We start from the raw sequence: 15,083 nt of genomic DNA, 5'->3' as shown, positions 1-15,083 counted from the left end.
GGTAAACCTTCTTCCTTAAGACAGAATCAGGTTTACAGATCCACATGTCTTGTAACTGCATTTATTCACATCATATAGAAGTACTGTAGGACATTTCTAGAAACTTTTTGGATAACAGAGACTTGCATAGTCATCCAAGACCTAAGAACTACAGGCGTTAATGCGCCACATACATACTAGATGAACTGATAACTGATAAGCTGAACTATATAACTTACCAAGCAAGTATACATCTCACAAATCTGTTATGAAATAAAAAACACATAACTGGCAGAATAATATTATAAATAGTGTATATGGTAATCTGAACCCACACATATGCATGAAACATTTACACTGGCTTATTGCTTAAGGTTTTGAGCTATTAGACAGCACACCTTTTTTAATGTTCTAAAACTGTATGGAATAATGACAGAATCTGCCTTATAACACTAGTATGTGGCAATTTTTAACTGTCTTATAGTTTTGTTATTTTTTACAAACTTCACCATATTTCAGCCATGCTGACCTGCGTTAGTTTTGCATTCACAAAAGTGCGTACAACAAACATGGGTATTAGGATAATGTACTCTCTATAATGTGGAGCTTAATAATGTGTGTATGTATTATGCAGCATTCACACATACAAAAGTATACTGTGTGATGCTTCTAGAACCGTTATGGATAATGGAGAAATGCTTAGTCATCCGTGGCCTAAGCTCTATAAGCAACAGTGAACCATAGCTATGTTAGATATGTAAAAGCTGTACTGTATAAGTCACCAACCAAATACAGGTCTTCCATATGTTGTGTTCAGTACTTATCTACATAACCACCACTATTTAAAAATTAGCCTACAATGGGATTTGAACCCACACATAAGAGATCAACAATCAATTTGACTCATTGCTTAACCATTTGAGCTAAGTGACATAAAAAAGGTTACTGCTAATTCTAAAAGTAGAATTTATGGAATATAATCCACATTTATATGTGTGATGTATATATGAATGCACAGTCATAGTCAAAGTTTATTCAGAATGTGTGCACTAGCCCAGTATGGTTGTGGACAACCTCAGAAGGTGTTGAAACAGTAATGTTAACTGCATTTTCATTACTATTATCTGTACAGAAACCCATAAAATACAACTGAAACAGTTTCATAAACATATGCACTCTCTCTCTCTCTCTCTCTATATATATATATATATAGATAGATATATAAAAACAAATGCATTTATTATAATGTAGGTGATAAGGTGTGGATTAAACTTACTGTAGGCAGCTGCTGGATTGCTGGCTGGCATGGAACCTTTGTGGCCCTTTGGCAAAGATCTTCTGCATCCCTCTGATGTAGGTCATCATAGTGGTGATGGACTTGCATGCCATTCTGGTAGATACCAATCAGTCAGCAGTGGTCCCTCACAATCCATTTCATGATGTTGATCATTGCACTGCTCCTGAGACATGTTCTCTTCTTCTGCTCATGTCTAGCATAGACAGAGAGCATCTGGGTGGTCTCCTCTTTTGTTCAGTTCGGCGCCCAGATGCCCAAAACCTCCTTTCAGATGACATCTTCACTACAGCAGTTGAAACTAGTACAAAAAAATGCCTTCGCAAAATTGTTAACTATGGTGCCACTCATTTCCCAGGTAGTAATGGTATGAGCAGTAAATGTATCAAAATCACATTTTAAAGTTGGAGCATATAGGATGGTATCAGACTATTGAAGGGTACTGGACACACATTATTATATTCTCATTTACTGATACCTATTAAGTAGTTGTGATGAACATATTTCAGTTATGCCAAGCTATTTGTTAGTACACCAAATTTCTAGAACTCACGTAGAATTGCGCAAATGTGATTTGAAAACATTAAATGTTAATGAACCTCATTAATTATCTATAGAGCAAATGGTACTTAAAAGCTGTGTTCACATAGCTATATTCACTTTAAGGTATAGCTAATTTACAGCTAGCTTCAAAGATAAGCTGTCACCTGCTTGCATTGCTGTGGTACAATAGATTGCTCTTATCACATACCTATGTTATCATTAATCTGTATAAATCAACTTATACATGTTGTCAGTCCATTTTTTTTGCTGAATTGTCTGCTGTACAACCTGTCTGTGACCTAAAGGAGGGGTACAGAATTGAACAATATGCAGATGGATGAGTAAATGAGCATCAATGATGAGGACATTTTCCTGATATCCATTTATAGGGATAAAAAGGAAACAGTCCTGGTGAACACTAGAGAAGGATGGAAAGAAAATATATCTGTCATCATTTCTGTTTAACCTGTAATGTCTGTGGTCTCTTTATGGACACTGACAACTTCCAAACATTTCCATTAGCTGTATGTTCACTGACTAGTTTACAGATGCTCTCTGATGCTAAGTAATAAGGTTAGAATAAAAATATGTCCGTAGTCATTTCTGATTAACCTGTAATATCTGTGGTATGTTAGCAGAAAGTTGTGACTTCTGAGGATTTCTTTAAGTTGTTTGTTCAATAACTACTTTATGGATACTCTCTGATGCTTAGTAATATAGTAGCAGCTGTTAGTGCATTCAGTCTGATAGAAACAACATGAGGATGGCTTTGACTATTCAGTTTATTGTGTTGATATGTAGCCATTAGTGTATAACAGTTCATTTCAATAGAATGACTATTTTTTCACTGTTTCTGTGTAACTTCCATTATATGTGTTGCATACCATATAATGACAGTAACATTTGTCATGATGTGTGCCACTATCTATGGTTGTATATGACAGGCATCCGACATTCTTTTGGTATACATGCTCATTATGTTTGAATGTGCATGTAAGTGTGGAAGCACCATTGCTAGCATAATGGGCATGTGGCACTGTGGTTGTCCTTTACTTGTTGTAATATTCACTGCCATGGGTTCAAATTCCACATATGACCTGTATAACTTTTCTAATGAACTGTTACATTTGATAATGTTGTTATATATATTACATACTCAAACACTGTTTTCATATACATTCTATTTTTCTATACATAACAGTAATATACATGAAATTGAGTTTTGCATAGCTTTGCATTGTAAATGAGAGGCAAATAAGTCAATTGACATGCTTGTAACATCATCATATCAATATGTGAGTCCATATATAACATATAACATCTGCATATCATGCTGTCTTCAAGATATCATTCATAAGTAGGGGAGACAATTTATAGCACAGAGAGAGTGAAATTGTAATCAGGGCTCTGTGCCAACATGGCAGCAGCCTTCCTGGATGAACTGGAAATACCATGTAGGGGAATGAAGTGTAGACAAACATGAACATTGCTGTAGGTGGTCACAATAGATCCAGGAGGACTTCCTGGTGACAGTGCTCGGATATTATCCTCCATGCAGCTAACAGATTCCACCAATATTTGAGGGTGAGCAATGCCACTGATTGAGGGCCACCCTTGCATCCCCCTGATACAATAAAGGTTTTCCTGGCATGGCATTATACCACCAGTCGTGATCACTGTATACCCAGGGGAGGTATTGAAACAGGTGCTCTAGGAAATAAATGTATATCCTACATTCCAAAATAATGCAGCATACACACTGCCTCATTAAGGAACTTTATTTCACAAGTATTACTGTATTGTTATTCACAAGTATTAATGTATTTGTTATATTTGTGTTCCAGCTGCAGAATTATGCCATGATGCTGGAAACACGAATTATGTGGATGCTCATCGTAAGTGTTACAGCATGTTAACTTGCCAAAACAGACATACATAAAACTCCCACCAAGATGTGTGACGTTTTTGTTTTTTAGTTGCATACGTCCATCAACATCTACACAGCAGCAACATATCAAGTCAGTGTCTCCATATACTGATCCATAGCTTTCTATGTCTCTGCCTGCTGTCATGACAGTGGTATATACTCACATGTAGATTTTCCTGCCTTTTTAACCTACTGATACATTACTGCAAGACATGGGCCGTATAGCTGCACATACAGACAGAATAGGTATGGATGTCCATCTTGTTTATATGATGCAGCACTTTCTAACACACCTGTGATGTATGATATTTATGTTGTCTTGTTCCATACATGGGTACATTTGGATGACATGTGCACAGTTTGTCACTTAAGTGTTTCCATATCTTATCAGTGCATGCCATAGTTGTTCTGTGCTTCTTCTGGCATTCGTAACTGTGAAGCATACCCATATGTTGACATTTGTGTGCCTTGTTATACTACAGGATCCACATTACAACAGATTATATGATCACCAATCAGGGAGAATATAAATTTTAAGACTCTGCATCTGTTTACTACATGGCACTATTGATAATCCCGTTCGCACCCTTCATGACTACTGTCTTCTTCTTCACATGCCTAGGACACCTGCAATCTATACATCAGCCTTGGACATCCAGTATGTGACTATATTATCTCTTGTGTGTTATACCTCTGTTGGAATTCTACATGATGGCAATGGCATAGCTAGGGCAGGGTAAGAGGGGCGACTGCCCCAGGTGCAAAGTGTTGAGGGCATGATCAGCCAATCCCAATTTTTCTTTTAAAGCTGGTATTGTACTTGCAGTCAAACATGAGTGCTGTAGCACACTGTGTGATCTAAACTGTAGCAACTGCTTCCTGCACCCTAGCAAACAGTTTGCTGCAGTTTAAAAGTTAAAAAAAAACTTTTTTTAACTAAACCTGATAGCTATTGGCTCCATGCAGGCAGGGTAGGAGCTGTAGCAACTGTCTGCTACATTTGTAGCAAACAGTTTGCTATAATTTATAAGATGATTCTTTTTAATTAAAACATGACCACCATAGTGCTCTGTGCAGGCAGGGTATAAACTGTAGCATGGGCACAGAAATGGGGCCTGACTGGCTGGACAGGAGGGAGGGGGCATGTTTTACATCTGGCCACCTGATTGGTGGTAATAGAAGGAATGTGTTTTGTTTTTATCTATAATAAGCTGATCACTAGATTGGCTTAATAAGATACAGTACAGTGCTTATTTTTTGCTCTTCACCTGAAGACCTGAGGCAGTGGGGCACTGGTTCATACTACTAGCACATGGTGCTAGTTGAACCTGATATGCTTCTGCATGATATCTGTTATGTGCTTAATAGTGATGTTTTTATGTCTATATTTCCCCACAACAGTTGCATTTCAACCCTCACCTCTGGCAGTGGAGTCACAAAAGGACATGTCAAGTAGGTTTTAGTATTTTTATTAGTCCCATTTGTCGTAGCTGTTTAATATGTAATGTACAAGTCATCTCTCTGTTATACAAACTCCCTGAACCACACACAGTCACAATGTCCTGGAAAGTGCATATCTTCATTACAACTGTAGTCATATAGATGTCTCATATTTCATTACTAAGCCACAACATTTGATTCATGTGAATGTATGCGACTTGTATCATCTGCCACTTCTTAAGCATATCCACTGCCTGCCTTCTCCTGTAGTCCATCCACTGATCCTGAGATGGGATGTGATGTGTCTCACTGTGATAGCTTGGCCTGTGGCACACAGGTCACTGAATTGGTTTTTATTATCCAGCCCAGAAGGGGACAATCATGAGGATCATGCTGTAGCCTGAGCTGTGGAGAATAATATGGCCAGCCATTCTAATGATGCAAGGACATCAGATGACAGCCATTATGATGACTGTGACCCACTGTCCCATGTAGAGTGCAGTAATGATGGTGACTCTTCCCCACAATAGAGCACTACTGCCCATTGGATTACATATGAGAGTGCAGCTGGTGTACATAGACACATGTCAGAGGGTGTTTGCTTACTATTACAGGTGAATGAATGTTCACAGCGACGTCGTGGATCTGACCTTCATGTACTTGCCTATGCCACTGATTATGTAGCACATCAACTGTGTTTGTTACATGAAGGTCAGAAGCACAGATGTGGAAATGGCAGCATTGGCTGCACAGCATGACAGTGTATTATCTGTTGCATGCGCCATTGAAAGCCTTGTTATGGCCGTGATAGAGCAGTGCCATAGCATTAATTGGGTATTATGTGCCCTAGCTGTACTAAGCAGATTACCTCCAGTGTGGACAAGCAGATCCTCCCTCATTAGACCCACACTTAGCCATTGGACATACATGTCTATGCTGCAATGTTTACATGCATTTGCTGTTGGCCATTCCACTGTAAGCAAAGCAGTCACATTCAGATGGTCACATCACAGTCATGCTCCTTCTCACACTGTGTTCCCACATGCTAGTGTCACCACATCCAGTTCCTCAGTAAAGCACCAGGGGGGCAACTTTTTATTGATGTGGCAGATGTAGCCAGGAACAGGCTGTAAGGCGTCCACATGGGCAGAATAGACTGGGTTAGAGTAACACTGATAGTTGATCCAATATGTGCCCTGTTGTGCCATTCTGACTCTGTGACAATGATAACTGCTTTACTGACCACTGACAAATTAATCTGTAGGTGGTTGCCCAAATGTCCAATGCCACAGGATTTTCTGATCATTTATATGACCTAGGTCACTAGCTTCGATTTGTGCAATGTATTACCTCTTTGACAGTGGCATATTTAGTACTGATATTGATGACAGTAATGCAATATACAACATCATGCTTTCATGTTTGCATCAGTTGCTAGTGGATGGAAAGGATTGATGTTTACATTACACCTTTTCTTTTTGTCTGCCATTCCTGCATGCACAACTATGCCTCGGTACACATATCTGTGTCACTTACAGCATTTTAATATGGTACTGCACAAGCCTCACCCTCAGCACTCACTGCATTTCTGTCTACCTCTTTCCATTTTCAGTCACCATGCTGAGTTGTATTTCCCATGTGTGCTTTCCAATATCTGACTGAATCTGTACACACACACACACACACACACACACACACACACACACACACACACACACATCTATCTAATCTATCTATCTATCTATCTATCTATCTATCTATCTATCTATCTATCTATCTATCTATCCCCGCATTGCTGTATCCCCAGCATTGATGTATCTTGCATATATGTTGTGTGGTCATTGTCATTGGTGCTCTGCATATTTTTATATATATTACCTGGAAATGAGTCATGCTGCAGAAAGAACATGTGAAAGTGATGCAGTACTGTTGGGGTATGTCCCCTGTTTTCATGTATGCATTTGCTGAGACATTCCCATACAAGTCATGGACTTAGATGTCTTGTGATATTGGCTGTTTGATGCGTAATGTTTCATGTTATATATCTGCATGATGATATCCTACCTGTTCAGTGACAACTTCTGCTGTACACACCTCCTGCATTTCACACATTTGCCTGTGTGGTCCTCTTTGATGATGTACCTTGTAGACAGTTTACCTGTGCTGATGTTTCTTTTCTGTGTTTTGTATATATTCTTACATGTATACCATATGCTTATGTTATGTATGATGTACAATGTGCACAACTAATGAGTTATTAGTTGTGATCTTTGCTGCTCTTGTGGGACAGCACATGAACATCACTGTTTACTCTGTCTATAATTGTACGTATGGCTTGGCATGACTCAAATGTGCATGCCAGATGCTGCTGGGTTATCTGGGCTAGGACATATGGCCACATCCTCCATCACTCACACCCATTTCTACTCCCCCCTTTGTCCTCCAGATCATTCTCTGACAGCTGTGATATGTCATATTCAGACATCTGTGGTTCTTGGTGCAGGTCACCCACATCTGCAGCTGTCAAGCTAGCATGTTTTGCTGTTAACACACTATGTAGCATGGCACACACAGTAATCATCTGTGATGCATTTTTTGGTGTGTATTGCAGATCAGATATCTGGATCTGGATTTAAACAATGGTGTTTTGTGTCACAGTGAATGATCTGTTGTATGTGTCCTCAGTAGAGTTTGATGGGGCTGTGTGTGGCATCATTAGCCATGGCTCCCCACTGGAGTGACATTTTTATGGAACAAGATAACACATATACTGTCCTCATGCTTACTATTGACAGGTGTGGCTTCTGATTACATTATAGCTGTTGTTCTGTACTTACCAAATAGTAGTCCCTCGGGTATTTCACCATGTTGAAAACCAGCCCTCAGACCACTTGACAACCAGGGTGTGTCACTATAATATTTGTAATGAAGACATCTGCTGAATGCACCACCTAACAATTGAGTGATGGCCACCACTTTTATGTACAGCTCTGAATCAGGATACAACTGGCAGCTGTCTGGGACATTCCTACTGCACCTCCCATATGCTGCTGAAATGTCCCAGAGGCCAGTATACCAAGACTCAGGCAAACTTTTAGCTCTCAGTGTACATACATACATGTGTGGGGCACACATCCTATACACAGCCTGCAGCAGCTTTCAGTCTATTATTTGCTGATCAGACAGCTGTCTTAGATGTAGCCTGGCTCGACGCCTAGTTGGCTGCATTCGGGGACATATTTGCATATATTCTTACATAGCTTTCAGTTCCCCAGTCTGCTGTAATTCATTAAATGCTAATTGCATGGTTTTTGGATTAAGTAATGCTGCAGATTCTTCAGAATTCTGTAATAGTCTGATTAATATCATGGAATATAAATACAGCACATATATCCTCTGCCAAGTGCTTTTATAAAGCTGTTGGTGAAGTACTTTGTTGCATTTAAGTTGAGTGCACTGCTCTGTTTTGGAATCCATTGGGCATGCATGGAGTTCACATTTATCATACACTAACTAAATAATTACTTAGTCTTGGGTGAGCATACTTTACAAAATCCTTTCCGCAGCTGGTGCACTGGCATCTTCCTTTGGTTTGCAACACAGTCCGCAACTTTCTTTTAGAATCTGGCCTCTAGAGTCATTTGAGCTTTCCTGTTTTTTCCCATTATTACAGTAATTGGCAATAATTGGAAGAACCACTTATTATTTCGGAGAGGCTTGGAGCACCATCAATGAACTACTGTCTAGTTTAGTAAGATAGAACCTGTTTAGAAACTCTTCAGTTACTTTAAACTTCTTGACAAGCTAATTCTAAGTTTATATAATCAAAGCTAACCTTTTAGAAGGACAGACATGGATGCCACTACATGATTCTTTAAGCCGTATTTTCTGTTAAGAGTGCAAAAACTGCTAGATTTGAGGGAAAGGCAGAACACTGCTGAGTAGTTCTTTAAAGGTAAGGTTAGAAACCATCCATGGAATCAATTATAAATGAAAGAATTTCTGAGGACTTACAAGCCAGTGGGGTTGAGCATTCAAAGAAGGTTGTTAGCAAGAACGTCATGTGAGACAAATCTAATACATTTTGTAATGTTAAATATATATAACACCTGATGAAGCGTAGCTAACCTACGCGAAAGCACTTGTGCAGTTTTTATGGAAAAATAAAGAAAGTTTTATTTGATTTTTCCGTGTGGTGACTCCTGTTTGGATCTACTATTGACATTTTGTAATGTACAAGTGTCTCCTGCTTAGAAAATGAAATATCAGTTTTTAATCATGTGGGATTTAATAACTACTGTTGTTTTAATTTTAGCTCCTTTTTTTAAAATTAACCTTAGTGTAGTTTTTTTGAGTAATCAACACAATAGAGAAAAGAGGGAATGTGGATACAGAGTCTAGATGTTAGCAAGGTATTCAGTGTAGTTCCACATCAAGGTTTAACATTACAGTGGATTCCAGAACAGAGTCTTAGGATCAGATTGCATGGACAACAGGACACAGGGGTTACTAAGACAAAAAAAAAGGACAAGAAAAAATTGGAGTTACAAGTGATATAATAGAGGGTCTAGATTTAATACCAAACCTCTTTAATGTTTGTATAAATAACATTGCAGTGGAATTACACTAAGCATGCCCCTTTGTAGGTGATACAAAAAATCAGCAATATTGTCAGGGCAGAATATGGCTTGTACAGAATAAGCAGGGAAGGGAGAAATGACTAAGCAGTAACTGCTTACCTCTCCCTGTAGCATGGGAGTACCCTTTAGAAGAGCAGGGCAGCACACGTTAAACACAGAGAACATAATGTTAATGTATAGGGTTGTAAATATGGGATCTACTTTTGTGTGGGTTAAGGAACCAAGACAATGGGCATTCATTAATTCACAGAGCAGACATAAAGGAATTAGGATACTGCCTAACAAGAAACTGCAACTTATTTGTTAGGTAGTAGTAGGAAGACCAGGAAGGAAAAGCAATCTTTATCTCTCCACAAATTATCTGCTGCTGTGATCTTGTGATTCCATAAATTAATTACTAACTCTTAATATTTGGTCATTTCTAGGTTCATTGATATTTAACTAATACAGAAATGAGCTGGATTTATGACAGTGCTTATCATATGTTTGAAAACATATGTTTATATCACATAAAGCAGGAATACAATAGTTTTATTTTTCAACTTAAAATGGCAGCTTGTGGCTGTTGTGCCCTGCTTATTCCTTTCATCTACTTATTCTACAAACTACACGAACAGATGAAAAGCTTGGAGGAGACTAATGACAAGCTGAAGGAGAGAGCGAGGGTGCTAGAACAGAAAAAAGAGCAAGAAGCAGCTCAAATGGCAAGTAGAATTGGAATGCTTCAGGAAACCAAATCATCCCTGGAAAATGAGAACATAGAGCTGCTCAAAGTCCAGAAGGTATTGAATGAGAGAATGAGGGTGCTAGAACAGAAAAAAGAGCAAGAAGCAGCTCAAATGGCAAGTAGAATTGGAATGCTTCAGGAAACCAAATCATCACTGGAAAATGAGAAAGCAGAGCTGCTCAAAGTCCAGAAGGTACTGAGTGAGAGAATGAGAGTGCTAGAACAGAAAAAAGAGCAAGAAGCAGCTCAAATGGCAAGTAGAATTGGAATGCTTCAGGAAACCAAATCATCCCTGGAAAATGAGAACATAGAGCTGCTCAAAGTCCAGAAGGTATTGAATGAGAGAATGAGGGTGCTAGAACAGAAAAAAGAGCAAGAAGCAGCTCAAATGGCAAGTAGAATTGGAATGCTTCATGAAACCAAATCATCCCTGGAAAATGAGAAAGCAGAGCTGCTCAAAGTCCAGAAGGTACTGAGTGAGAGAATGAGAGTGCTAGAACAGAAAAAAGAGCAAGAAGCAGCTCAAATGGCAAGTAGAATTGGAATGCTTCAGGAAACCAAATTATCCCTGGAAAATAAGAACATAGAGCTGCTCAAAGTCCAGAAGGTACTGAATGAGAGAATGAGGGTGCTAGAACAGAAAAAAGAGCAAGAAGCAGCTCAAATGGCAAGTAGAATTGGAATGCTTCAGGAAACCAAATCATCCCTGGAAAATAAGAACATAGAGCTGCTCAAAGTCCAGAAGGTACTGAATGAGAGAATGAGGGTGCTAGAACAGAAAAAAGAGCAAGAAGCAGCTCAAATGGCAAGTAGAATTGGAATGCTTCAGGAAACCAAATCATCCCTGGAAAATGAGAACATAGAGCTGCTCAAAGTCCAGAAGGTATTGAATGAGAGAATGAGGGTGCTAGAACAGAAAAAAGAGCAAGAAGCAGCTCAAATGGCAAGTAGAATTGGAATGCTTCAGGAAACCAAATCATCCCTGGAAAATGAGAACATAGAGCTGCTCAAAGTCCAGAAGGTACTGAGTGAGAGAATGGGGGTGCTAGAACAGAAAAAAGAGCAAGAAGCAGCTCAAATGGCAAGTAGAATTGGAATGCTTCAGGAAACCAAATCATCCCTGGAAAATGAGAACATAGAGCTGCTCAAAGTCCAGAAGGTACTGAATGAGAGAATGAGGGTGCTAGAACAGAAAAAAGAGCAAGAAGCAGCTCAAATGGCAAGTACAATTGGAATGCTTCAGGAAACCAAATCATCCCTAGAAAATGAGAACATAGAGCTGCTCAAAGACCAGAAGGTACTGAATGAGAGAATGAGGGAGCTAGAACAGAAAAAAGAGCAAGAAGCAGCTCAAATGGCAAGTAGAATTGGAATGCTTCAGGAAACCAAATCATCCCTGGAAAATGAGAAAGTAGAGCTGCTCAAAGTCCAGAAGGTACTGAATGAGAGAATGAGGGAGCTAGAACAGAAAAAAGAGCAAGAAGCAGCTCAAATGGCAAGTAGAATTGGAATACTTCAGGAAACCAAATCATCCCTGGAAAATGAGAAAGTAGAGTTGCTCAATGTCCAGAAGGTACTGAATGAAAGAATGAGGGTGCTAGAACAGAAAAAAAAGCAAGAAGCAGCTCAAATGGCAAGTAGAATTGGAATGCTTCAGGAAGCCAAATCATCCCTGGAAAATGAGAACATAGGGCTGCTCAAAGTCCAGAAGGTACTGAGTGAGAGAATGATTGAGCTAGAACAGAAAAAAGAGCAAGAAGCAGCTCAAATGGCAAGCAGAATTGGAATGCTTCAGGAAACCAAATCATCCATGGAAAATGAGAAAGCAGAGCTGCTCAAAGTCCAGAAGGTACTGAATGAGAGAATGAGGGAGCTAGAACAGAAAAAAGAGCAAGAAACAGCTCAAATGGTAAGTAGAATTGGAATGCTTCAGGAAACCAAATCATCCCTGGAAAATGAGAAAGCAGAGCTGCTCAAAGTCCAGAAGGTACTGAATGAGAGAATGAGGGCGCTAGAACAGAAAAAAGAGCAAGAAGCAGCTCAAATGGCAAGTAGAATTGGAATGCTTCAGGAAGCCAAATCATCCCTGGAAAATGAGAACATAGGGCTGCTCAAAGTCCAGAAGGTACTGAGTGAGAGAATGAGGGAGCTAGAACAGAAAAAAGAGCAGCAAGAAGCAGCTCAAATGGAAGCAGAATTGGAATGCTTCAGGAAACCAAATCATCCCTGGAAAATGAGAAAGCAGAGCTGTTCAAAGTCCAGAAGGTACTGAATGAGAGAATGAGGGTGCTAGAACAGAAAAAAAGAGCAAGAAGCAGCTCAAATGGCAAGTAGAATTGGAATGCTTCAAGAAACCAAATCATCCCTGGAAAATGAGAAAGCAGAGCTGTTCAAAGTCCAGAAGGTACTGAATGAGAGAATGAGGGTGCTAGAACAGAAAAAAAGAGCAAGAAGCAGCTCAAATGGTAAGTAGAATTGGAATGCTTCAAGAAACCAAATCATCCCTGGAAAATGAGAAAGCAGAGCTGCTCAAAGTCCAGAAGGTATTGAATGAGAGAATGAGGGAGCTAGAACAGAAAAAAGAGCAAGAAGCAGCTCAAATGGCAAGTAGAATTGAAATGCTTCAGGAAACCAAATCATCCCTGGAAAATGAGAAAGCAGAGCTGCTCAAAGTCCAGAAGGTATTGAATGAGAGAATGAGGGAGCTAGAACAGAAAAAAGAGCAAGATGCAGCTCCAATGGCAAGTACAATTGGAATGCTTCAGGAAATCAACTCCTCCCTAGAAAATGAGAAAGAAGAGCTGCTAAAAGTCCAGGAGGTAATGAAAGAAAGAATCAACATATTTGAAAAAAACAATAGATGGATGAAAGAAGTGCTTCACCATGTGAAAATCTGCCTGGAGAATCGGAAGACAGAATTTCTCCAAAATGAAGAAGTGTTACAGGAAAGGCAACATGTGCTTGAAGAAGAAACCAGGCAGCTGAACAATAAAACTGAGGTGCTGAAGGAGAGACAAGATATACTTGGAAAAGAAAACAGAATAGCAATAAAATTAAGGTGCTGGAAGCCTGTATGATCAATCATAATTGCATTAAAAGAAAATCAGAATGTGGACTGTACTTCCAAAGCTGGAAAGAAATTCATGAAACCAGACATGCAAACATATGGGAAACCGATGACCAAAATAAATTGTCTTATACAGCTACTGTGGAATGCACCTGGTCCCAGTGATTCATTAATGCTCCCATCCTTTTCCTCTAATCATTCATTTCCCTTTATTCTGCCAACAATTCTACATTAAAGCCATTCTTCACAAGAAAAAAAAAAGTTTTTACTTGATACCATTATGTCTGTAAAATAATGCTTTATGCATCCCTCTTATCCCATTTTAACCCATGCACTTTTAAAGTTTAACCCATGAAGAACTGAACAATCTTAATGGGCTACCCCTTGATATATGCTGTAGTTTATATGATTTTTAATAACATATTCAATTGTTTCCACAATGTAATATCTCAATCCTTAATACTTTAATCACAGTAATACAGGAAGAAAATTATTTTCATGCTATTTTTTGATTTACTTGAAGCCCCTTTTGCAGCTTCAAAAATATATAGTAGTGGTAAAATGCAAATTTTCCTTTTACATCCCCTGTAGCTTATCTGTCTATTACTGGTTGCAGAGGGTCCCCATGCTTTGTTACCAGTTTAAGAAAATAAACTGCAATTAGGAAAGTGTATCACTTAGGTAAAGAGTTTCCAGCTTGCCAGCTTCCAAACTGTAATAGTGATGAATATATACACTAGATGACAGTATTAATGTTGTGATGACATCAGTGCATATATACAGAGCAGCAATAATTAGAAATGTCCATCATAGCCATTTTTCATACTGCAACATCTTGGATTAATCTGTTCTAGTTTAATAAATGGTAATTCATTAACGGATTACTAATAAAGTGAATGTATAAAGATTTAGATTTTATCAAATTCGACTATATTAATAATCCTTTTATTTGGACAATAAGGGCAGTTCTGGGGAGAATCCTTTAATTGATATTAAATCATTATTCATAAAGACAATTCTTCATAATTTAAGAAATTATATTTATACAATTCCAATATTTATAAATTGAGATTTTTGTTATTTATTATTTCTTACACTACTATTTTTTTGGAATGTCTAAATATTTTGAATTTAAATATTTTAATAGTTTCATAGGTTCATAGGTAGATACTAGGCTATCTGCCCTAGGGCATTTATAAGCCTAGCCAGAGTGTATTTGGCTTCCACCTCCCTATTAGATTAGCCTACTGTGCCTCTTTAAAGTAGGTCACAGAAGGTACCCTTTTAAGATTAGTTTACTGTGCCTCTGTCTAGAAGTGACACAGAAGAGATCCCAGGGGTGAATTTGCGATCTCCCATCCACGCGTCCAGATTTTGCTTGAAGAGGGTCAGCGAGGGTCTATGTCTAATATGAATTGGGATTCTATTCCAGAGTGAGGGGAGCCTCTGGGAAATAAATCTGTCCC

At 38.7% G+C, this 15,083-nt stretch overlaps 2 protein-coding genes across 2 annotated transcripts in view; both read left to right on the top strand.

The window, feature by feature from the left end:
* Positions 1–12,822, top strand: part of LOC122799186 (putative leucine-rich repeat-containing protein DDB_G0290503) — a 77,000-nt gene extending 64,178 nt beyond the window's left edge. Inside the window, exon 2 of the mRNA XM_044068090.1 lies at positions 10,249–12,822. Coding sequence (XP_043924025.1) covers positions 10,276–12,822 — 2,547 coding nt within the window. The 5' untranslated portion in view covers positions 10,249–10,275. The remainder of the gene's footprint in view (positions 1–10,248) is intronic.
* A 190-nt stretch (positions 12,823–13,012) lies between these two features.
* Positions 13,013–14,584, top strand: LOC122799187 (eukaryotic translation initiation factor 3 subunit A-like). Its single transcript, XM_044068091.1, has one exon. The coding sequence runs from the start codon at positions 13,013–13,015 to the stop codon at positions 13,625–13,627; it is 615 nt and encodes a 204-aa protein (XP_043924026.1). The 3' UTR covers positions 13,628–14,584.
* Positions 14,585–15,083: the final 499 nt, after the last annotated feature.

The sequence above is a fragment of the Protopterus annectens genome, chromosome 4.part0 (assembly GCF_019279795.1).
Source record: "Protopterus annectens isolate FY-2018-M chromosome 4.part0, PAN1.0, whole genome shotgun sequence".
In the NCBI taxonomy this organism is placed as follows: domain Eukaryota; kingdom Metazoa; phylum Chordata; order Ceratodontiformes; family Protopteridae; genus Protopterus; species Protopterus annectens.
This window is presented reverse-complemented; position numbering and strand designations above follow the sequence as displayed.

What these genes read in the sequence shown, in the direction of transcription:
- LOC122799187 (XM_044068091.1), top strand. Translation starts at nt 13,013, where the DNA reads ATGGTAAGTAGAATTGGAATGCTTCAAGAAACCAAATCATCCCTGGAA.